The sequence below is a fragment of the Hyla sarda genome, chromosome 1 (assembly GCF_029499605.1).
Source record: "Hyla sarda isolate aHylSar1 chromosome 1, aHylSar1.hap1, whole genome shotgun sequence".
Lineage (NCBI taxonomy): Eukaryota > Metazoa > Chordata > Amphibia > Anura > Hylidae > Hyla > Hyla sarda.
This window is the reverse complement of record NC_079189.1, coordinates 343,172,380-343,198,691: the sequence shown is the minus strand read 5'-3', so window position 1 is coordinate 343,198,691 and position 26,312 is coordinate 343,172,380. Positions and strand designations below refer to the sequence as shown.

The 26,312-nt window shown below is 41.7% G+C and overlaps 2 protein-coding genes across 5 annotated transcripts in view; one reads left to right on the top strand and one right to left on the bottom strand.

Moving 5' to 3' along the window:
- Positions 1–26,312, bottom strand: part of IFT74 (intraflagellar transport 74) — a 118,038-nt gene that overhangs the window by 30,728 nt on the left and 60,998 nt on the right. For all 3 annotated transcript variants that reach the window (XM_056520777.1, XM_056520768.1, XM_056520758.1), the window contains exons 13-14: positions 22,603–22,682; positions 4,815–4,868 (exon numbers count right to left, since the gene is read on the bottom strand). In XM_056520777.1, the coding sequence (XP_056376752.1) occupies positions 4,815–4,868; positions 22,603–22,682 (134 nt within the window). The remainder of the gene's footprint in view (positions 1–4,814; positions 4,869–22,602; positions 22,683–26,312) is intronic.
- LRRC19 (leucine rich repeat containing 19) overlaps positions 6,300–26,312 on the top strand; it is a 57,619-nt gene continuing 37,606 nt past the window's right edge. The window contains exon 1 of one of the 2 annotated variants that reach the window (XM_056520791.1): positions 6,300–7,523. The gene's annotated coding sequence lies outside the window, so the exon portion shown is untranslated. The remainder of the gene's footprint in view (positions 7,524–26,312) is intronic. The other variant, XM_056520800.1, reaches the window with a different exon arrangement.

Genomic DNA, 26,312 nt, shown 5'->3' with positions numbered 1-26,312 from the left:
TTAATTCTTCGGGCACAGTGGCATCATTAATTCTGGGGGACAATGTCATCATTAATTCTGGGGGCACAGTGGCTTCCTTAATTCTGGGGGCACAGTGGCATCCTTAACTATGGGGGCACAGTGGCATCCTTAACTCTGGGGGCACAGTGGCATAATTAATTCTGGGGGAATAGTGGCATCATTAATTCTGGGGGCACAGTGGCATCATTAATTCACGGGACACAGTGGCATCATTAATTCTGGTGGCACAGTGGCATCAACTATTTGGGGCACAGGGTACAATTAGTCGGTACAGGGCACAGTGTTTGTCAAAAATGTATTTGGGGGCATAGTGTGTGGAAGTAATATTGCAGGGGAACAGCATGTGGCAGTAATTTACCAGGGGCATAGTATGTGGTAGTAATATACCAGGGGCCTAGTGTGTGGTAGTATTATATTCAGGGGGTACAGTGTGTGGCAGTAATATACGTGGGGTACAGTGTGTGGCAGTAATATGTCAGGGGCCCAGTGTGTGGCAGTAATATACCAGGGGCTCAGTGTGTGGCATTAATATATTCAGAGGGTACAGTGTGCTGCAGTATTATATTCAGGGGTACAGTGTGTGGCAGTAACCAGGCCTTAGCGTTTGGCTGCGTCCCCAGCTAACTATTGCCAATTATTTTCCCAGAAAATATTGCCAATTATTTTCCCAGAATGATGACGCAAAGTATAGCCAAAAGTAAAAATGATGCCCGCCCCAAACCCTATGCTCTGAATCATCATTCTGGGAATGTGATGTGTGTGGCCGTCCCTAACCTGTTACCTCAAATGCGCACCCCGCTCAGGTTGGGAGGGAGCGCTGCGCATTTGAGGCAACTGCAAACCCCCAATGCTGTTGACTCTATGTCCCATGACCCATTTTTTGGGGGAAAAATGTGGTTTTAAATTTGGAAGACAATGTACTCTGGACTGGTACATTGGAGTCGAATTCTGGGGAATGAAAATCAGGTGAAAGGATTAAAAATTTAGAACTCCATGGAAGTGTGATACTCCCTGAAGCAATCCTTAATGCAGAGGCTCGGATGATTGGGGCAAGTGTCGCAGTGAGTGGTGGTGTCCTTCTGAATCCCCCTCTTGCGACACAAACTGCATTTTTTTCTGGGATCTTCCCTTCTTTCCAGTGTGGAGGACCTCACCTGGAAAGTGTTGGCCGGGGACGATCCGGGGGCCCACAGTTCCGAGGGGCTCTGACCCGCTCTTTAGCGGTCACCAAAGATGAGGGCCTTTAGAACTTCCTCTCGTAACTGCAGGTATGTCCCTGTGTTGCCAGCGTACTGGGACAGTACAAAAGTATACATGGCAACCTGTACCATGTAGATCACAACTTTTTTGTACCATACCCGCGTTTTCCACATGGCATTATATGGCTTGAGGACTTGATCAGAAAGATCAACTCCCCCATATACCGATTGTAGTCCAGAATACAATTGGGCTTGAGGACCGGTCCCACGGTACCTCACACAGGGACAGGGGTGCTGCCATTCCCATAAATTGAGGTGAGCATAAGGACATCCCTCTTGTCCTTATTATACCTGACCAGCAACAGGTTTTCATGGGTAAGGGCACGGGACTCACCCCGGGGGATAGAAATTGAGGGGATAGGAAGGAAGGCCTCTTTGATTCTTCCATACTATCACTCAAGCGATCGAGGATCTGGCGGTGAGGCATGTGAAAAGAGGGATACTAGTATAAAAGTTATCCACGTAAAGGTGGTAACCTTTTCTAGCAATGGGTGAAAAAGCCCAAATGATTTTCCTGCTAACACCCAGAGTGGGGGCACATTCTGGGGGTTCAATACAGGAATCTCGTCCCTCATACTCCATAAACTTGCAAGTGTACCTTAAGGTACTCTTGCAAAATTTATACATCTTCACGCCATACTGCGCCCGCTTGGATGGGATGTATTGCCAGAGCTGAGTCTCCCCTTAAAGCTGATGAGAGACTCATCAATAGCGACCTCCCTTCCAGGGACATAGGCCTCCCAAAATTTGGGGGCCTAGAACCGGGGACATGTCATGGCCATATTGCAGAGCGGGGTCTGGTAAAGGATGTTCTTACTCCAATATTGCCTGACACTGGGTTTTTTGACTAGACCCATATGCAGCACGAGGCCCCAAAATGTCCTCATTTAGGCTGCATCGACTGGGAACCAGCCACCAGGCCTAGCCAAAAGTGAGCCTGGGTTTGCAGCGATGAACTGTTGGGCGTACAGATTAGTCTGCTCAGCCATCAGATTGACAAAGTCGTCACTGAAATAATAACCAAAAAAAGTCTATTTCAGTGAACCCAACAATGTCAATCGTGACAAACTCAGGAATCACGGGCTCGCGGTCCGCTGGCTGAGTCAGACAAGTTCTCCGGTACGGGGCACCAATAAACTTGGCAGCGGGGCTTGACTAGTATGAGCACCAGGGGGACTCATACTAGCATGAGGCACAGGGTCAGGAGCAGAGGAGGTCTGCGGTCCCGCATTGCGGTGTCTCCACCGCCTTGGTGGCTCATCATAAGAACCAGATGATGAGGAGTACAAGGAAATAAGGAAGGTGGGGTCTTCCTTGTCCTCTGTGGCGCTTTCAGTGTCAGAGGTAAGTATGGCATATGCCTCCTCCGCTGAAAACGCCCTGCGGGCCATTTCCCTACTCTAATGGGGATGGGGGTGTGTGTATGTGTGTGGGGAAAACTTTATTTGTGTATGTGCTGTGTGTGGTGCGAGACTACCTCCCTAACCCACCCTAACCTAACCCGCCCTAACAAAAAATAAAATAAAAAATGGACTTCTTGCCCAAAAAAAGCCCTGCGCCCCAAAAAAAGCGTTTACCTAATCAGTGGTGTGCTTACTGATTAGCGGTTGGTAGGGGCAGGGAGCGCAGAAGTCAGTGGGGAAGCCAACCACTCAGCCCAGGACAGCGGCCGGTGGCATGTACAGACCCCCACACAAAATACCCGAAAAATAAAATAAAACGATTAACCCCGAAAAAATTTACCTGCCTGAACAAAAAAAAAAAATGCTGATCAGTCCTGCACACCAGATCACTGAATTATGGTGGGCAGAACGGAGCAACATGCTCCTTCACCCACCTCCCCATACTGATGTTATGGTGCAGTACCTACGGCCACCCAATCACAGCTGTACTAGGGGTGGCAACACTGCCACCTACCAGTACAGTATGGATGATGATTGGTGGTGTATATTACACCACTGATCATCATCCTTATCTGGGTCATAGGGTCACATGTGACCCCCATGACCCGGAATCGCCGATTTGTATTTACCGGCGATTGCAGATATGCGGGGGTCTCAGGACCCGCTCCGGGGATGTGCCGGGATACCTGCTGAATGATTTCATCAGGCATCCCGATCCGTTCCCCGACCGGCTAGCGGCGGGGACCGAAATTCCCACGGGCGTACCCCTAGCATCTTATTCCCTATCCAAAGGATAGGGGATCAGATGTCAGATCATCGGGGTCCGGCTGATGGGGATCCCCGGGATCTCCGCTGCAGCACCCCGCTTTCATTACTGCACAGAGCAAACTCGCTCTGTGCGTAATGACCGGCGATACAGGGGCCGGAGCATTGTGATGTGACAGCTCCGCCCCCTCGTGATGTCACGGCCCGCCCCCTTAATGCAAGTCTATGGGAGGGGGCGTGGGCGTGATGGCCGCCACACCCCCTCCCATAGACTTGTATTGAGGGGGCAGGCTGTGACGTCACTACGCACAGAGCGAGTTTACTCTGTGCAGTAATGATAGTGGGGCGCTGCAGCGGAGATCCCAGGGGTCCCCAGCGGCGGGACCCCCGCGATCTGACATCTTATCCCCTATCCTTTGGATACCCCTTTAAGGACTCAGGATGCAGGGTGTATGCATATGCCCTGCGTCCTGAAGAGATTAAAAAACAATGGCCCAGATTTATCAAAAACTGTGTGAGAGAAAAAGTGGAGAGATTTTCCCACAGCAACTAATCACAGCTCAGCTAACGAGCTCTGCTAAAGTGAAAGCTGAGCTGTGATTGGTTGTTGTGGGAAAATCCCTCCACTTTTTCTCTCACACAGTTTGATAAATCTGGGCCAATGTGTGCACTAAAAGCCTTAGGCTTTGTTCACACATTTTGGTCTAGATTTTGCTCAGTATTTCTAACCAAAACAAGTAATGGAACCAACATAAAGAAAAACTATATTGGAAAAACTTTCACCTATTTCTGTTACTTCCACTACTGGTTTTCAATTAAAAATGCTAAAATCAAAATCCTGACCAAAACACTATCTGTGACCATTATTTTAAAATAGAATTTTTTGCATTCTTTAATAACAAAATGATTTTGCAGAAAAAAATTACAATCAGGTTTACTAGTTTAATTTCCAAATTATTGTACTCCATTTTTCCAGCACCACTTTAAATGACTTTATTCCACAATTATATAGCCTCTCTGTTATATTTATTTTAAGGCACATAGGAAAAGTGGTTTGGGGGCGTAAAAATATCAGGAAACAAAGAAACTTCCATTTCCTGGCAAACTAGGTCTTCCTCTGAAAGGAATCTCAATTCTCAACAGAAGGCATATAGGTAAACAAGCATATTGTGTGCAAGACACATTTTGACATAATACTCTTATTTTCTACAGAAAGCTTCCGTTTTTAAAATATAATAAATCATGTATAATGGAAAAACACAACTGAAAGACCATGAAAATACTGTACGGAAATGAGTAGGATTCATTTTAATGAACAACTATTTATAATTAAACAGTCATACTATTATGAAAAACTTTCACTTACTGTCCATGCTTTCTTCTCGCTTTCTTAGTTCTCTGTACTTCTGCTTCTTCTCTCCTGTGATAACAAAGAAACAGATACATGTCAATGGCCGTAAATGCATGCAATAAGGCTTCATGTGTAGCTTAGATGTTGTATACAGCTATATAAAAGGGCACAGTTTCAGATTGCCCAAGCCTTGGAACATTGCATTATCACACTGAATGAAGTCATTAAAAGAGGAGTAGAATGGGCCCAAAATGAGCACTGTCAGAACCAAAAACTTTTTCTATGTTGTACATCTTAGCAAAACAATAATCTTTCTCATATACATCATAAAAAATGTTTATCTCCCTTTTTTATAGAAATCATGGCTTATAAAAAAAAAAAAAGACTACTATGGGTAGACCATCTTTGTCGCAGCTGAAGCACAGGCAGGGATATAGTTCAGTAAGTGAGGGTGGGACTAGCACTCCTCTGTGCTCAATCCTGTCTTGTCTATCAGATTCTTGTCTGAAAACAGAGAGGAGGAGGTTACAGAGCAGCCTGCAATGATTGGACAAAGAGAGTCAGCACAGCAGACTCAGGGAGGAAGTGTGTGTATGTGTGGGTAATGCATGTGAGTGAGGGTAAGCTCAGTGCTTGACTCAGACATACCCATTCCTGAGCAGTGGATATCAGAATGAGTGAGTGGAAAAACATAGGGATTTGTGAGCCAAATACAGAGCTAGACACATAAAGACATGTAAGAAGTGAGTAGCATAAAAAAGCCATCAATGATAACTGGTCAATCCTACAAAATGATCCCGATCTAAAAGAATTCACAATTAATAGACCCCTGGTTACTTTATGCAGGAATTTAAAAAATATTTTGATTAGCAGTTCTTTAAAAAACCCTGTGTCTAATACAACCTGGCTTAATAAAGATGCACCGAAAGGTACCTTTAAATGCGGGAGCTGCAATTGGTGCAGCTTTTGCTGTTCAGATAAATATGTACTGCTAGGAGGAGTAGAAATAGTGTGTAGGGATTTTATCTGCTGCCGCACTAAAAATCAGCAGGAGAGGGGAAGAAAAGCAGAGATGGCGCAATATAGTGCAATTAATCCTAATTGTAATAGGTTGGACAGTTGTCCAAAGTAATTGCTCACCTATGGGTGATGTGCAGGCAGTCAGACACAACACTGGCGATCGCATGTAACAGGTAGCAGGGTGCAGTGTCGGGAGGCAGCCGGCCATCGGTCCCGCTGTGCCAGCGGTGTAGATACAAGGAGGAAACAGCTGGCGAGACTACCGCAGAACTCCAGCAAAAAAATCAGATTTCGGCTATATGGCGCACACCCGAGAGTTGTGTACAAAAGCAGGCTTTATTACTTCATAAAACATGCAGGATAGATTGTCCCATTTATCCTGCATGTTTTATGAAATAATAAAGCCTGCTTTTGTACACAACTCTTGGGTGTGCGCCTTATAGCCAAAATCAGGTTTTTTTGCCGGAGTTCTGTGGTAGCCTCGCCAGCCGTTTCCTCCTTGCCGCACTAAAAATGTCATTTACGCCGTTTGCTGTCCTTGCAATAGGTTCTATATTGGATGCACTACCCGTGCAATCAATATTATGTTCACAGAACATTTTAATTCCACATGAACAGGAAAAGGTTCTCCCAGACTCATCTCTCATATTACAGATGAACATGATAGTGATCCAAAAGTATTACGATTTTCTGATATAGAACGTGCAAGTACAGCAAACGGCGCTAACAAAGAAAATCCTTTTGCAAAAAGAAGGCAAATGGATTTTAAAAACTAATGCACAAGGAGGTCTCGGTTTAAATGATAGACTAGACAAGAGTGTCTTTATTTTGTCGCTGTAATTTGTTAAAATTATGTTGTTTTCCATTTTGATTTTAATGGAAACGCCTACCTTCCGTGACGTGGACAGAGAGGTGTATTTACCTGGGTCCAGGTAGCGGAAGAGGCGTAGTCTGAAGAAGCGCCTGTCTTTGGCGCGAAAGCAGCAGTTCACTGCACCACGCTGCGGACCCTGGTGTCCTGCGCTATGGAATTTTAACTGCACCCGAATAAAGACAAAGTCTGCACCTTCCAAGAGACTCCAACTCGTAAGTGCCCCCCCATCTCCATTCTTACTTCCATTTTGTCATATGTTGAAGTCTGTACAGGGTTTAGCACAGTGTGGAGGATCGTAGGTGTGTTGTTGAGGGAAGCCGATAGCACTCAGTGGGATCGATAAAACACCTGAGCATATTTTCAACAATGCCGATCACTGTGCCTTTGCTTGCAGAATGTATGGGTGTGCATGTGTGGGTAATGCATGTGAGTGGGGGTAAGCTCAGTGCTTGACTCGCCCCTTCCTGAGCAGTGGATATCAGAATGAGTGAGTGGCAAAACAGAGGGATTTGTGAGCTAGACACATAAAAAAGACATGTAAAGAATCTGTATGACCCAGTGAGTAGCATACAGAAGCTTTATTTTTTGTGACATGTCAGGTATGCTTTAAGGATACTGGTATTAAGGGAATGGTTTTCTGCATGCTATGAGAAACCAACATAGAATACCATCAATACCACCACCAGTTTGGACAAGGCAAGATGGATTTAGAATGTTCATGCCAAGTTCTGCCCTTGCCAATTGCATAGTGTATTCGATACCAAGATCCAACAAAGCAGGCTGAGCCTCTGCATACCCGTCTATTTTTAGTTGGGAGGAGCCAATACTTGGTAAGTTTGACTCTCTGAAAGCAGTCATCACCACAGGACCGGCTGATCTCATATCTCCATTTAAAGATTCTCCTGGCTTAACACACATTTTTGTTTTGCAATTGAGATAAAAAATTAGTTAATATCTAAGCATCGTACTGCTGGAACTTTTGGGAGTCACCTTTAAAATGCAATGTGCAACTATTCAAGGTCATGCAAACTCCTCTAAAGTGGCATTCTACACTGGTTAACAATTAGGGGTCTTGAGGTAGGAATTCCCACATTGTAATGTCCTTTTATCCAGATGGGACAACTCCCTTAACGTGGTATTCGTAATGAAAAAGCCTTATTACTCAGTTAGATACAGTTCACACTTTGCTGTCTTGCTTGATTCTTTTAAAGTTACAAGCAAGAGGGGGTCCCAATATTTTTATATATTTGCCCTGGTTTGGTTACAGATTGCATGAAAATGCAAAGTGACAACTGGATGTGGGAACAAACAAGATATCACCACAGAGCATGGTTGGCATTGTGTTTCTTTGTCATTTCCTTTCCATAATATGTTTTGTTACTCTTACATTAATGTAACTAGAAAAAAGACCACACACATTACAAGATAGACAGTGCTTAAAAAACATCACCAGCAAAATGGGTTGGTAAGGCTTGGAGGACATATGTGCACTATGGAACTGCACTGTTTAGACCAAGTGTTTGTGAAGAATCAATTAGGGAGGATTTCCTGATTATGTGACTATATAAATAACAACCATAGTTCACAGAAAAGCTGGATGTCATTTCAAAAAACAACGCAATCTGCTGTAAGCAAATCTATACGCTAACTAAAAAAATAGAGCGTTCTTGATTTCAAGAGAGTACTCTGGCAAATATACTAAAGGAGCATACAACAAAGCTTAGTGTCGTGAGAGTGGTCAGTTGTAATCCTTTAAGGAAGGTCACATTTGGCCATGAAGGACCAAGATACCGTATTTTTCGCCGTATAAGATGCACTTTCTCTGGGGGGGAAAAGTTGGTGCGTATTAGGCTGGGTTCACACTACGTTTTGCCATACTGTTTTCAATCCGTTTTTCTAAAGAAAACTGTATGGCAGAAAAACGGATGGAACAGTATGGAAAAAAGTAAACCGTATGCGTTTTTAAACAGTATACTGTTTTTAAAAGTGCATACAGTTCCGTCAGTTTTTATTTTAAAAAAAAACCCATACGTTTTTGAAAATTTGGTCCATTTGTAATGGGAGGGGTCTTGGGTGGGGACTTTAGGATTCAAATGCGCATGTGCAAAGTAAAAACGTATACGTTTTTCCCGTATGGAACCGTATACATGTGCGTTTCCCATTGACGTCCATGTTAAAAAAACGTATGCGGTTGCAGTACGGTTTTTAAACCGGAGACAAAATTGTGGTCAACCACGGTTTTGACTCCGGTTTAAAAACCGTACTGCAACCGCATACGTTTTTTTTTTAACATGGACGTCAATGGGAAACGCACATGTATACGGTTCCATACGGGAAAAACGTTTACGGTTTACTTTTTTTCCATACTGTTCCATCCGTTTTTTTTTTTTAGAAAAACGGATTGAAAACAATATGGCAAAAACGTGGTGTGAACCCAGCCTTATACGGCAAATACACATTAAAACCCTGTCCTATCGCGGCGGTCTCTGCAACTGCCGGGACCCGCGGCTAATACAGGACATCACCGATCGTGTTTGGACGAGATGCTGGAACATACACACATACAGCTTCTAGCTTCAAAAATGACTGACTTCCATACAAACATTCAACCCCTTTTTCACCCCCTTAAGGGTTGAATTTCGAAAAATCCTCTCTTATTCCTCATCTACATCTTAAAATCAACACCTGTGAAAAAAATTCAGCTTTCTTGGTCCAAGGGTATATATAGGCTGGGCATTGATGAGTCAGTGAGTCAGGCCTTCTCATATATATATATATATATATATATATAAATAAAGATTACTTATTACACATATAGATTACTTCAAATAACTGCTTCATGAACTATGGGGGAAATTTATAAAAGCTTGCTTATGTATGTTTTTTTTAAAGTTGTTTTACTTTGCTTAATGTTTTGCTTACATGCAACAAATTTATAACAAGTCACACGGCCTTTATAAATTTGTCTCAAATCCGCTCTTTTCCTCTATTCTGTCTTCCATTTTTACATTTTGCTCATGTAAGCAAAAGCTGTAAGCCAGGGTTGAGCTGGAGTAAATGTATGGCATTTTTTGATGGTATGTGACTTTTTTGCGACAGTCACACTTTATAAATCTCTGACCACTGCAATTCCATTTTCAAAACTTGCTCACATAAGCCAAACTGAAAAAACTTGCTCGTCTCGCTCTGCAGGCATAAAGTCGCACAAAAAATAGCATAGTCACACAGGAGACATTTAAGAGACAATTATAAGCAAGTGGGAGTAAATGGGAGTAAATCATTTTATAAATGTCCCCCTATATCCTGAATTGTGAAATCTCTTAAAATGGGTACTCCAGGGAAATTAAGAAACATAAAAATGCCCCAAAGCCACCACAATACCTGTTCTGTGTCCCCTGTAGTTATCCATGTGGTTTTGGCAGCTCCTTTGGCTCCTGATGTCTCCTAAATACTTTTTCCTTGTTTGCAGCACAGACTACAACTCCCAGAAGTCAGTGCACCTCTGTGTAATGGCTGCCAGCCAACTGATTTTTCTATCTGTGTGCATGCTTACACTGCAGCACACACACACTACATGTATTTTCTTTCAGACTATACTACATCAAGCAATAAATCTTGCTATGCTCTGAATAGCAGAAGTCAGCGATTAGATATTCAGCAGAAAAACAGCAGCTATGTGCTCAGTTGTGACTAAATCTTCACTGCTTTTCTCTCACAGCTCACAAGCTCCTCACACAGGGAGGGGAGGTGTGGCTGTACAGCCAGAGCTCTAGACCAAACAGAAATCAGGTGATGTTGCCCTGAAGGGTGGGGGGCTAGTCTGATTGATTGGTTTACACCAAGACAAGGTGGATTTGAGAATTACATTTTTCTCTCATTTCCTGCCTGTAAGTGACAACTGAAAGAGGGAAACTGCTGTATATAGCTAATAAATGATATTTAGACAAATACAAAGGTTGGTGAGAGGGAAAGGATGGGCTATGGGTTTAGTTCCCCAAAGTATCCCTTTAAGAGTGACCAATGTAGGAACTGAATTTAGCATTTCAACCATTTGTTTACCAACTTATGCTAAACACTGTGGATGTATAATACTACTTTGATCTGGGACTGGTTGACCCACTTAATGTGACCGTGTGGCACATCCAACATGCTGAATGTTACTTTACATTACTGTTCATCTAAATATTTATAGAAATGTGTGAATTGCTGCTCAGGTGCTTTGTGTTCTCCCTCAATATTCAATTTCCCCAGTACATTTATGTATTTATTGACTGTGCGCCTATCAGGCAATACTTGCTTCTTATACAATTGATGAAATGAATAATGTTCTCATGAAATACATTAACCTCTTTATGGGCAGAGCAAAATTGCACCTTTTGGACTTCAGCATTCTAAGGGTATGTTCACACATACGGTGTATGTTTCAGATTTCATGCTGCACATGTTTTGCTACTAAATCGGTGACAAAAATCTAACAAATATAGGGTAAGGGTCTGTTCACACATACTGTATACCCTGGGGATTTCATGTTGCGGATTTTATGCTGGTAAATTAATAATAAAATTTGAAGCGTATATAGCAAGTGTGAAAGTACCCTAAGGCTATGTTCTCACAGTGTTTTTTCAGGCGTATTTTATTTGTAAAAATGTGTCTGCAATTTTTTACATTAACATGCTCTATATAAGTCTCTGGAAGAGTGGTTGTCTGTGCACACAATATGTAACAATACGGATGCATTTTTTTACAGTCGCTTAAATAAGTGACATTTAGTGCACATAAGTGTGACCGTATTTTAACACATTGGGTGCTGAGAAAATCACTTTCTCATAGACTTACATAGAGAATATTAAGGGAGAACTCGGGGCAACATTTTTTTTTATTTTGCCTTTATGCCTGGGCTGTCACAACTAAAATAATAAATCTTAACTTACCTTCTACCGCTCCCTCAATGCCGCTGCAATCCCCCTTCCATCCTCAAGCCCAGTCTTCTTACTGCATTTGGTGCATGACATGACAATATATTAAAAGTATTGCGCGGCAGGTTTGTACTCGTGTCTATCTCCATCTGACCGAGGTATGTCGGATTACATCTTGCAATATATGATTTTCGGCATAAGAATGTTTAAAAGTATTTAAAATATGAAGACAAACAAGAAGAAAGAAGTTCACTTTTTCTCTAAGTCTGAAAATGATTCTTAATATCTAACCTGCCTGCAGTACTGAACACCTTGATATTGTTTACAGAAGTATCACTGCGATTTAACAGGCCCAAGCCTGGCCTTTGTTCAGGTGCCTGGGCCTGTATACATCACACTGTTACTCAGCCTATCACCAGGTGAGTCGGGACTTCACTGTGGCTGACCATTAGCTGAGCACAGTGCGACGTGGTGTCGAGTAATACCAGCGGTAGAGGGTAATTTAAAGGGGTACTCCGTCCCTGGGGGCGTGACAGCTGTGGTTGCTTGTCACGCCCCCTCCCAAAGACATAAGTGGAGGGGCGTGGAGTCACAACCACGACCGCTCAAACCCAGCGTTCTGAACAAAAATGTTCAGGGTGCCGCTCAGAGATCATGAGGAGTCCCGGCGGTCGGACCCCCTGCAATCAGACATCAGATAAGATGTCCAGGGGCAGAGTACCCCTTTAAGGTTTATTATTTTAGTTGTAGCAGCCAGAGCCAGAGTTCTCCTTTAATGTTAAAGGTGCAGCCACAATTTGCCTGCGATTTTGTAGATGCATTTTTACAAATGGAATAGGTCGGGAAAAAAACTAAGCAAAAACAATGGCCCTTCTTTACTAAGAGTGGAGTGTAGGTTACTTTGTGGGTTTTAATTCCCTACAAATTATTTCCCACGGTATTTACTAAGGTTTCTTTACATTCTCCACTTTCCCTACACTTTGCTTTTTTTTTTTTTACACATGTTCTGATCTGTTGGGTTTTCCTCAGCTCAAATCCACCACATTTTATGTGGAAACCTTAGTAAATATGTTGGGTTTTTGTGAAAATGTCAGAACACGCCCTTTTCGGAGACCACGCCCTTTTCCCAGTGACCACGCCCCTTTGCGGGTTTTCTTAGCGAAATGGAGAGTTGGTCGGGTTTTTTTTTTTATTCTGGTGCAAAATCTGGCGCAGACAGAATTTCTGGCACAATGCGACAGAATCTGGCGCACAACCCAACAAAACAGGTCGGATTTGCAATAGTAAATGAGGGCCCATGTTTGAAACTAGCCTAACGGTGTATTTTTTTCTGTTTATTAGTTTAACCTTAATGTCTTTGATTATTTATTTTGCGGAATGCATTGGGTTTTTTAATTATTTATTATAAGAGCATATATCAATTCATTTTGTAGGTCTTTTTCGGGAAAAATTTTCAAAATTTTAGGAAGAATCACATTTTCCCAGATATTTTTGTTTTAAGTCTCTTTATTCTATGAATAATATTTATCATTTTTTTTCTCCTTTAGCATAAATGCTTTATTTTGAAAAAAAAAAATAGGTAATTTCTGACCGGGCTTAAAAAGTATTTATTAGAGAATAGGGAGAAACCCATAAAGCAATAATCTGCAACTTGTGGCTCTCTAGATTCTGTGAAACTGTTGGGGGGGTGTTATATGTGATTACTTTTCCATCTAGCAAAAATAGTAATAGTTATGAAGGAAATGATGGTTATCACACTTTTGCACTAGCTGCAGATGTTATGCGATTATTTTCTATTTGTGCTAGGGGTGTGGCCTAGTGGAACAGGGCGTGTCAGTCCAGCTCGCCAGATTAATGCCAGTTTACACTGGCAAAACATAGCTAGCTCAGATTTCAGTATAGGTGCAAGGGTTTGCTTGAATTATGTGGAGGCATCAGTTTCTACATAAATCCAGCAAGCCTGGGCACTGGTGGGGGAGGCTTGATAACTACTTTCCCATGGCTCCTACTATGGAAAAAGAGCTATACATTGGGACCTGTTGTTTTCCAACAGCTGGAGGAAACTGCCATACAGAAAACAAACAACAAGGGGAAGAATAGATTTTTCTTTTTTTACTGGAATGTCTGTCACCATGTGAGTACTTTCATATAGCCTACTTATAATTTATATGTAATAATGTCTAATGTGTGAACAGATTACTATATAAGTCACAATTATTATGAATCCATCAGAGGATTCTAAATGACCAAATCTTAAGTTAGGATATTACTATTTGTGAAATTATTGTTCACAGAAACAGGAGGCAAGGAAAATTTAAATCAAGATTCCAGTAGTTATTGACAGGCCGACTGCTGCCCAACATGAGTGCCGATCTAGTCGATTGGCAATTATTTAACAGAGCCTTTACTTGGCTCAATCATTGCCAGTGCAGTCCTGGACAAACCATTACTGGATTGTCCTTAACTAATATCATTGTTGACAGCACATTCCCTGTTTCCACAGTAAGGCTGACTAACAATGGTTTTTAAGGCTGCATGATCCCAATGATCACCTGATGAACAAGCTTGTTTGTCCGCTGATCGCTGGGTCTTTCACATAGGGCAGGAACCAGTCCATTTGGGCATTAATCACTTTGTATAAAGGCCCTTATAAGGTGAAGGTCATCATCTGACTAGTAGACATATCATCATTGCTAATGTTTCTGGTTAAAAATTCACTCTGCTCAAACAGGCCACCACACATTTTATCACACTAGCATGTTTTTACTAGAAATGTTTAGACTCTCTTGTAATTTGCATAGGAACAAGGTGTTACACCCATGTCTTTTGTAGTGAAGCAGTTCTGATGGCTTATAAGACAAACATGCTGTTATCTAAATGTGATTAGAGTTAAGTCCAAGTCTCCTTAATTGAGACGGTTTACCTTCCTCCTGGTTCCAGTCAGGAAGTTTAATTTACGCCTACTTTGACTAAACCTTTCCTAGTTTATCACAAAATAACTTCCTTTCACAGAGGATGATTCTGATTGATTGTTTCCATCCCATGCCATCAGTACCTTGCAAAAGTACTCAGACCCTTGACCAGACTTCTCTGACATTACTAAACAACAAAAACAATGGGATTGGTGCACGGAAGACTACTGTCTCCTAATGTGTCTGGTGCTTGTATAAATGCTGGATGCAGAGATTAGAAAGATAGAAGGAAACTGCGTAAAGGAGGACAAAATTACTTTCACAATATAATGTGATACATCTATATCTATTCACTAGTTTTCTATTATTTCAGAATGTACCTTTCATGGACAGTACACTTTAACATCAGAATAATACTGTGGGTATGTGGTGAAAATCCTCCCTAAACTAAATACATTTTAAGAAGCTACAGTTCTGTTAAAATGTTTTTTTCCCCCACTAATTAAAACCAGATACTGATACAGATTATTGTAACTTGTCTGCTTTCATATCCTAACCGTAGGTTGAACTACTACTTATAACATTTATGAATGTAGTTTTGGGAGGTGTTACACAGTTTTTATAGCAGTTTATGTGGTAGTTTTTCCATTTAGTTTTTTTTTTTTTTTTTTATCAAAACCAGAAGAGGATTCAAAAGGAATGTGAAATATAAAGGAAGCACTTTTACTTCTGTTTCCTAATGGATCCACAAACCCAAAAAATGCCACAAAAACAGTCCATAAAGCCCCCCCTTATAGCCACATGAATTATAAGAACCAATAGTCTGGAGGGGACTATCTTCATCTTTGCGCAAAAAAAATATTGAACAAAAACCCACTTTGCACAAAACAATTGTGCAATTTTGCCACTCTGCACTAGTGCAAAAAATGATAAAATTTCCCCAAAGACTTCTGTGGGAAAGTTTTCTAGGTATGTTCTGTGACCTGTGCAGAGGTCATTATGCAGGTTAAGGAAGGAGGGAAGCTGTTATCATAGTATTTTTGTGAATGGTGCAAACCAGTAACATCTATATATAGGCGTCACCTTTCATTGTAATGCTGCCTGTGACAAAAATGTGATGACTGCTTAGCGGTGATCTCTACAGAACAGGAAGTATGTATAGTATTAGGCTTCTTGGCAATAATTAATACTGAAGAGAGTCATCGTTTTTTGGTAAATGTGAAAAATAAGATAAAGTGAATTCATTAATTTAAATAATAAGTATGGTTCCTTTTAAGGCCTCATCCACACCAAAGCAAATACAGTGGCAGACAAAGGCTGAGCATGCATGCCTTTTCAATAGGGAATGGGCTGGCCAGACACCTCTTGAAGTAGTGGGAATAAAAGATCAGGCATTTTATAATCCCTAAACAATTAGAAATCTGGACCTTAAAGGGGTACTCCCGTGGAAAACTTTTTTTTTTTTAAATCAACTGGTGCCAAAAAGTTAAAAAGATTTGCGTCTATTAAAAAATTTACGTCTATTAAAAAATCTTAATCTTTTCAGTACTTTTTAGGGTCTGTATACTACAGAGGAAATTATTTTCTTTTTGGAACACAGAGCTCTCTGCTGACACCATGACCACAGTGCTCTCTGTTGACATCTCTGTCCATTTTAGGACATATGTTTGCTATGGGGATTTTCTCCTACTCTGGACAGTTCCTAAAATGGACAGAGATGTCAGCAGAGTGCAATGTGGTCATGATGTCAGCAGAGAGCTTTGTGTTCCAAAAAGAAAACCATTTCCTCTGTAGTATACAGACCCTAAAAAGTACTGGAAGGATTAAGATTTTTTAATAGAGGTAATTTACAAATCTGTTTAACTTACTGGCACCAGTTGATTTAAAAAAAAAAAAAAAAAAAAAAAAGTTTTTCACGGGAGTACCCCTTTATCCCTGTAACGACGCAGGACGTAAATGTGCGTCCTGGTGAGCTGGTACTTAACACACCAGGACGTACATTTACGTCCTAAGCATAACCGCGAGCATCGGAGCGATGCTCGGATCATGCGCGGCAGGTCCCGGCTGCTGATAGCAGCCAGGGACCTGCCGGTAATGGTAGACATCCGCGATCGCGCGGATGTCCGCCATCAACCGCTCAGATGTCGTGATTAATACAGATCACGGCATCTGCAGCATCGTGGTTACTAAAATGGATGATCGGATTGCCTGCAGCGCTGCCGCGGCGATCCGGTCATCCAGCACTGCAGCCGGAGGTCCCCTCACCTACCTCCGCTGCATAGGACATAGCACTGATCAGTATTATCGGTCATCTTCTACTCTGGTCTGCTCGATCGCAGACCAGAGCAGAAGATGACCAATAATACTGATCAGTGCTATGTCCTATGCATAGCACTGAACAGTATTAGCAATCGAATGATTGCTACTAGAGATGAGCGAATTTACAGTAAATTCGATTCTTCACGAACTTCTCGGTTCGGCGGTTGCTGACTTTTCCTGCATAAATTAGTTCAGCTTTCAGGTGCTCCCGTGGGCTGGAAAAGGTGGATACAGTCCTAGGAGACTCTTTCCTAGGACTGTATCCACCTTTTCAAGCCAACCGGAGCACCGGAAAGCTGAACTAATTTATGCAGGAAAAGTCAGCAACCGCCGAGCTGAGAAGTTCGTGACGAATTGAATTTACTGTAAGTTCGCTCATCTCTAATTGCTATAAATATTCCCCTATGGGAACTATTAAAGTGTAAAAATAAAAGTAAAAAAAGTAAAAGTAAAAAAAATTTGAAAAACACCCTCCCCCAATAAAAATTTTAATAAAATGTTAATGATACTGTACGGTGAATGGCGTGAACGTAATAAAAAAAAAGGTCCAAAATAGCTGCTTTTTTTTATAACCTTTTATTCCAAAAAATTAATAAAAAATTTATTAAAAGTTTTATATAGGCAAATATGGTATCAATAAAAAGTACAGAACACGGCGCAAAAAATGAGCCCTCATACCGCCGCTTATACGGAAAAATGAAAAAGTTATATGTCTTCAAAATAGGGGGATTTTAAATGTACTAATTTGGTTAAAAAGTTTGCTATTTTTTTTTAACCGCAACAGTAATAGAAAAGTATGTAATCATGGGTATCATTTTAATCGTAAGAATAAATAACCCAAAGAATAAAGAACACATGTAATTTTTACCGTAAATTGTACGGCATGAAATCGAAACCTTCCAAAATTTGCTAAATTGCGGTTTTCTTTTTAATTTCCCGACACAAATAGTATTTTTTGGGTTGCCTCATACATTTTATGGTAAAGTGAGTGATGGCATTACAACGGACAACTGGTCTCGCAAAAAACAAGCCCTCATACTAGTCTGTAGATGAAAATATAAAAGAGTTATGATTTTTTGAAGGCGAGGAGGAAAAAACGAAAAATGTCAAAATAAAATTGTCTGAGTCCTTAAGGCCCAAATGGGCTGAGTCCTTAAGGGGTTAATCTGTATCCATATTATTTTTTTATATGTTTTCTCTTTTCCTGTAAATGCAAACTGCATGAAGAGTACATGATGTAAAGGTAATTTAAAGAGATAAGATTGCATCCACATCCTTTTTCCTTAAGGTTGTGAATTAAACAATAACACATTCCAGGGGGACACAGAGAATTTATTTCCTTGCAGCTGTAGGATGTCTTACTGGTTTCCCTTCCAGCTTTGTAGATATTGAGTAATCTCCCTTTCCTCATTTAATTAAAAAATAATAATAATTTAGTTATTTTCTAGTAAAGGCTGATTTATCGGGCATTCATTTTCAACTATATCTATACATATACAGTTTTACGGAGTTTACTTCTAACATAGGTATTCAGAGAAATTCATGGAATATTGTCATGTACACTACAAAAAGGCTGAAGTAAATTGCAAAAAATTCTGTACAGACTTTATACCATATACTATACTATATTTTGCTGGTCAAAACAAGAACTGTTCATTTGGTGTTTAAAAAGGAGAACTCCAGCCAAATTAAATTATCTTTATATAGCTGCATATGTTAAAGGTATATAACTTTGCATTGTACAAGTGTAACCTTTGCTGAGAACATACTGTTTCTCTCAGCTCTTCCTCCAGACAGGAAGTCCAGTAGTTCTTAGCACACTGTCATCTACATGTAGACCACATGTCACATTCCCTTCTACTTAGGATACAAAGCCAGCACTCCAGTGTGAAGTGTGTGATTGTCCCTTATTGGCTGAGGCCGCACACACCCTCCTTTATCTATATTCACTGCTTCTCAAGCCATGTGACCCCTGCTTAGATCTCTCAAAGGATCCCTGCAGCTCACACAGGAAACAAGCTGATGGTTTTTGTAGTTTTTTCCAGCTCTCAGCTGAATTTTCTAAGGCATTTTATGGGGGCTATGGGGGTACGATTTTTAAACAAATCAGCTGGGATGTCTTGTGGAGTCATGGTAAGCATATATATAACTTACATTTATATTTTGACCACTTTTGGCTGGATATCTCCTTAAAGCCAATCTATGCCAAAGGTGTTCCTTTGTTGTCCTAACACATACGGTATTCATAACATTATCATATCTATGAGTGACTGAACGTTCCATGAGCTGTGAATCCTTTACACAAAAGAGTAGAATGCAGTCTGCCCATTTATCAAAGCGCTTACAGAATTTACAACTACAGAGAGCAAATTCTGAAAAGTAATAAGAAAGGTCCAACTTGGGTGGAAGTCTAAAGCTCTCCACGTACATTAGATAAAAGCCAACTATCACTTAAAAATTATACGCATGGCCAAAATTTGATCAGTCTGGTTGGATTTTTTCACCCATGGTCAACTAAAATTGCAAATGTATGGCATTTTCATTTTCTACAAGCCCCTTGTGTGTGTGAATTTAAAAAAAATTTTTTTTCCTGATGGGCCAGTTTTTAGTCTGGCATGTGGCTGGGTGGATTGCTCACAGAACAATCCCAAAAATGACTGTCCAAATTCTGCCCAATGACATCTTATGAATGGGCAGCTTTAGCGAACCATTAAACACTTTTTAGTTGTATTGGTTTTAGCGTTTTTATTCAGTTAATAAAATAACATACGCATGTAGCAAGAAGCATGAAAAGCTATATTCAATAATGTAAATAAGATGTGTACATAAGCAATTACAGAATACAGGCTGTAATTGTATGTACACGATAGACAAGTCAAGGATGCTATAAAATAAGTGGACTAGCTGTATAAGAAACCTCATTAAACTCTAGAAAGGTGTATACGTATTAAAAGTGGGGCTGAACAGATAAACACATAAAAAGTAGTTTGATTTTGCTGTTCTTAGGGGTGAACTTTTAAAGTAATATAAGATCTTACCTTCTATAAAATAATCCACAGAGAAGAAAACAGAAGCAGTAGAGGCAAAAATAAAAAGATTGCAAGGAAATAGGATGGGGAAAACAGAAAAAAAAAACTCAGATATGACACATGCAAAATAGAATGGGATATTGGGAGCTGAAACATGGTGATATTGAGTAAAAATTATGACTTTTCATAAATACATGTGAGTCAGCGATCTTGGGCCACCAATTCTTTCCATAATTCAATGGCTCCTATAGGTAGTTTAAAAGGGCTCAGCAAACAAACCCACATCGGGCATGGAGAAATGTAGCAGAACACTGGGTGGTATCGTTGTTGAAGCATTTATCTGCCGCCCAGCGAGGGCAAAATATTTGCGGGCCATTTGACAGTTGCCTCAACAAAAGTACTCCTCAGTGTTCAGCTGTGTTTCTCCTCAGCCTACAGTGTCCCACTACATTCTTTACTAGCTATCCTTTCTGGTTGATGGAAACACACCCCTAGACCAGCACTAATTAATTCCCCATTGTAATGCTGATGTATAGTGGTTGTTTAGTCACTACACACACATACATACATTGTTCGAAGGTCTAGAAAGTGGGAGGTCCTTGCTCAAGCCACCAATCCCCTATCTAGCTGAGATAAGGATATCCTTCCTAGAGGAGAGGGGTCTAGTTCAGCATCCAGTGACATATCAGCCAGTGTAAAGTAATCAAGTGTGTTGTCCATAGAATCCCTGGACCTTATGTGCTTACAACCCAGCAAAGACACAGTAGCTAAACCCCAGGAATTAATCGGTCCAATCCAAAGGGTTCCGATCTACATTTATTTTCTTCAAGTCTAAAGGTCAAGAGGACCAATTCAATTAGTCAGCAAGGATAAGTTTACACAAGTGCCTTGCTGCATTTCAGGATGTCTATTAGACTTCAGGCCAGGCCTGGTCATCTAAACTGGCTACAACCTTCTGTCTACACTCCACTGTTGGGCACTGTAGAAAATATGTTGAACTATCAGTAACAGGACTACCCACTGATACTGGTTTAGAGCACTTGGAACTACACTGTATGATATTACATTTCATACCATACCAACAACCTGGTTCATAGCACCTCTTCTGTAACCATTTGGGCCAACTCCACTGTGTTTTTATTGATGTACTTTTGAGTTAAACATCTTGTTTTTCTCATTTTTTTGAGTACCGTATATACCCGAGTATAAGCAGAGTTTTTCAGCACGATTTTTCATGCTCCAAACACCCTCCTCGGCTTATACTCGAGTGAACTCTCCGCCTGTCAATCCCTTCTCAGTGGTCTTCAACCTGCGGACCTCCAGATGTTGCAAAAGTACAACTCCCAGCATGCACGGACAGCCATCGGTTGTCCGGGCATGCTGGGAGTTGTAGTTTTGAAACATGTGGAGGTCTGCAGGTTGAAGACCACTGCGGCCTTCGTCATCATCCAGACCCCCCCCCCCCCCCCTTTAGTTTTCTACTCTACTCCCCTCGGTGGGAAGGAAGGGTGAGCTGGTCCGGGCCATCTATGCTGCAGGGACCGTCCGGTGGGGAGGGTTAGTCTTCCGGGCTGTCCATTTTTACCGGGGGGGGGGGGGGTCCTCTTCTCCGCGCTCCGGGTCTAGCCTCGGACTAGTGACGTTGCCTTGACGACGACGCACAGGGACGTTCATGTGCGTCGTCATCAAGGCAATGTCACTAGTCTGGGGCTGGGCCCGGAGCGGAGAAGAGGGCCCCCCGGTGATGATGGACAGCCCGGAATGACTAACCCTCCCCACCGGACGGTCCCTGCAGCATAGATGGCCCGGACCAGCTCACCCTTCCTTCCCACCGAGAGGAGGTGAGTGGAAAACTAAAAGGGGGGGGGGGGGTCTGGATGATGATGAAGGCCGCAGTGGTCTTCAACCTGCGGACCTCCAGATGTTTCAAAACTACAACTCCCAGCATGCCCGGACATGCTGGGAGTTGTAGTTTTGCAACATCTGGAGGTCCGCAGGTTGAAGACCACTGGATTGACAGGCGGTGATGATGAAGGCGGGTGGGATATGATGACAGGGGGATGATGACAGGCGGTGGTGATGATGAAGGGGGGGTGTGGGATGATGACAGGCGGTGGTGATGATGAAGGGGGGGTGTGGGATGATGACAGGGGGATGATGACAGGCGGTGACGATGAAGGGGGGGATGATGACAGGCGGTGATGATGACAGGCGGGGATGATGAAGGGGGGGATGATGACAGGCGGTGATGATGAAGGGCGGATGATGAAGGGGGGGATGATGACAGGGTGATGATGACGGGGGTCTGGCTGATGACGGGGGGATGATGACATGGGGGGATGATGTATTTCTCACCCTAGGCTTATAGTCGAGTCAATAACTTTTCCTGGGTTTTTGGTGTGAAATTAGGGGCCTCGCCTTATATTCGGGTCAGCTAATACTCGAGTATATACGGTAAATATAAAGTTTTATTAGGGTACTATAGGTGAATATATATAAGATTAACTATAAGTACTTTACAAAAAAATTGGGAGACAAAATTATAGTGTAATTTATTGCATTTTATTCTAATTAAACCTTTTATGGCCACAGTATAATAAGTGAGATCCAATTTCCATTTGCCAATATTCTGGCACTGCTGCTGTAGACTGAGTATAAATAAAGAGGTTACTGCTTTGTTGCAGGTAGTTTTAACCAGTTTAAGAATGATTGTATAACCTGCAATAAAACTACCTTGGTGCTCTTCCAAATCCATATCCAGCCTTCCAAGTTCTTCATTAAGTTGCTTAGCCTTTACCTTAATATCTGTTAACCTGTTGATAAAACAAAAAACAATATTAGTTATGGTAATACATATATTTGGCTAGATGTCAGTTGTTGACATGGCATGAATTGTGCACTATAGATAATTGAGCCGCCTCACTTTGTTCACAGAGTTTCATTACATTGGCAAACCTACAAGGAAAGACCATGGTATAGGCTATTTCTGTCTAATTTCAGCTGATCTGAATAATTTCATAACTTTTTTGTCTGGAGAGGAACTATGGAAGGATGTTCTAAATCCTAAGAGACAATATGCAAGTATTTGCTTTTCCTCTGGCTGCTGAAAGAGTTTGCATTTTTATTTTCCTTGGGCAGCAGATGGGATTGAGGCAAGAGGAAGGGGTGATTATCGGACAGGGAGGGGGTTATTTATTATAAAGTCATATAACATGTTTTCCGAAGTGTTCTTTTAGGCTTGGTTCACACACCACGTTTTTGCAATACAGTTCCCGTATCAGGTTTTTGATTAATAAAAAAAATAAGGATTCCTCAAAACCAGACTAAACTGTATCAAAACATGTGTACAAATTTTAATCCGTACACGGTTTGAAAAATGATGTCCGGTTGTATCAATTTTTTAAGAAAAAAAAATCATACGTTTTTAACTTTTCATTCCATTACGAATAAAGTTTCACTTGTTTGACTGAAATTCCAAGAAAAACAACTGTGCAAGGTCAAAAACTGTATGGTGAAAACCGGATGGAACCGTATGCACATACGGTTCTGTACGGTTCCCATTGACTCCCATGTAAAAAAAACAAAAAACATATACGTTTCAATACGTTTTTTCACCCAGACCAAAAACAGTGGTAGGCTACAGTTTTGGGTATGGGAAAAAAAACTGACAAAACCGTACAAGATGCAAAACAGACACAACCTGATGTATCTTTTGGCATACGGTTTTCAATGGAGAGTCAATGCATGCGGTTTTTAATACGGTTCTGTACGGTTTTCAAATTGAAAACGTATACAGGAACTGTATTGCAAAAACGTGGTGTGAACCCAACCTTATTCACACAACCCAATCACCACCAAAAAGCTGACCTTATAACTTGTTCAGCCAACGACTATCTCCCCCAATCCTCCTATACATATGTATACTTGACTCAGCAGAATGTACATATGTTTCGATTAGGGAGACAGGATTAAGCTGCTGCCGGACACATCTGATCTCCCAAAGAACAAGAGTAAGGCAGTTATCTCTCCAGGCAGTCTGAACTATAATAGTATGCCATGATAATTGCTTAATTTCCACGAGCTACCATACAATAGAAAACACAATATCTAAGTTTTTTTTCTCTTTACAAAGAGAAACGATTATGAGCCTATCGGTGCCCCACAATGTTACTGCAAGACATTATGTCTTGTATGCATGTCTACTAGCCCTTTCCAGAGGAAGGACCAAATATGCAGTGCTAGACACTGACAGCCATACCACACTGCGCTACAGAGTCTGTAAAAGTATTATACACTGCTCAAAAAAATTAAGGGAGCTCATGCCGCAGTTATTATATGTGCTGCAGAACTCACCAGTGTGGATAGCAATGACTTATTTTCATAGAATACAGCGGCTTTTCAGACAGTTGGGGGGGGGGGGGGGGGTGGCGACTGCTAGGATCAAACTTGAGACATTACAAAGGGGAAAAACTGCAGGTGGGTTGGCGTTACCTAATCCCTGGTTGTATTATCTCGCCTCGCAACTGCATCAGGTTAGAAGGTGGGCGAAGGAGTCTTTACTGGGTCCTACGGGTCGTTTATTTATGGCCAAACATGGAGAGAGAGTGCCACTGCATATTCTGGAAATTGGAGCCCTGACCAGACCTCCGGATTCCTCTCCCACTACCCAGCTCCTGTGCAAGCTCTGGGGCCATACGCATAAGTTACTAAGTCTTACGAGTTCCATATCTTGTACCCCGCTGTGGCGTAACCTGGGCTTGCCGGTTTTCTATTCTTTTGTGGAAGCTGGTTATTGGGAGAGAAAGGGACTGCGCGAAGTGGGTCAGTTAGTTGTACAGGGGGTGGTTCGATCCTTTGAGGACTTGCAGGAAGAGTTTGCTTTACCACGCTCATCCTTTTATCGCTACCTGCAACTTCGTCATGTGTACGAAACTCAAAATCGGCTGCGGCTGATGGAGATACAAACTAACAGGGTCCTAGAATCTGTAGTTATGAGGCGGGAGTCTGCGGGAGTTATTTCTTGGCTTTACGGTGAGTTGTTAAGTTTTTACCATGAACGTTTCCCCTTAACAGTTCGAACTAAGTGGGAGAGAGACCTTGGTGGGTTGAGTGACAAGGAATGGTCTATTGTTCTGTCACTTACCCCGTCATTGTCCTTGTCAGAGTCTAATAGACTATCACAGTTATTCTTTTTGCACAGGGTGTATAAGACCCCACTGTTCTTACATAACATTGGTGTTCGGCCTGACTCTACCTGCCCTAGGTGTGGTGAGTTGGAGGCTCACTTGCTACATATGATGTGGGAGTGTCCTGTCTTAACTGCTTATTGGACTGATATGATACACCTTATTAGGACTGTCTATGGGGTCACACTGAATAGAGCACCCAAGGTGTGCCCTTCTTGGCCTTGTTGGATGTGATCAGGAACCTTCCATGAGAGAAGTTGGGATCTTACGTGTGTTGTATCAAGCCAGGAAACTGATTGCACAGTTCTGGATCAGACCGTCCCCTCCGGGGGTAGCTGATCTTATTAAAAGAATAAAGCAGATAGTGCGCTTGGAAAAAGGGATATATATTAAACGTAACATTGAAAGGAAGTTTGATGGTGTTTGGGGACCCTGGGTACACCATTTTGACCCCCCGACGACTGCTTTGTGTACTGTTTCTTGTAAAAAACATGTTTAAAATTTTAATAAAAATTATCTGATTTAAAAAATATATATATTTAAGGGAACGCTCTAACACAATGTAACTCCAAGGCAATCACACTTCTGTGAAATCACACCGTCCACTTAGGAAGCAACACTGATTGACAATCCATTTCACATGCTGTTGTGCAAATGGAACAGACAACAGGTGGAAATTTTAGGCACGTTTTTGCCTGCGGTCGGGAAACCGCATACGGCCGAAAACGAAGCCGACCGGAGGCTGCGGATCACTCCGGTCGGTTCATAGACTTGCATTAAATACGGTTCCCGAATACGGCTGAGTGCGGGCGCCGCGATTAAGCCCCGCCCCCCCTCCTCCCAACCGTATGCAGGAACCGTATTTAAGAAAACGTGGTGTGAACCCAGCCTAAGAAAGTCTGAGAATCAGCATTGGACAAAGGGAACCAAGTACAGTATTAAATTATTGTTTCACAGTCACCTCCCCATTTCACTGTAAGTGATAAGTGAGTTTAACATATAAAACGCTTGCATTATATGTTGATCCAGCCTTTTTGTCACTGGATCAATATGGGAAAACAAAGTTCTAAAGTTACCCATACCCCTCCACTTCATCCACCTCTTCCCCCAACCCTTGGACATACTGTATGTCTTTTCTCATCTGTACAAACTATATTTAGTGTTTATTGGATGTGAATTCTGTTCTTAAGCTGACAAAGTGTGAGTGACAAATAATGACTGCAATCCTTTGCATCCTATCTGGATAGTTTTGACAAT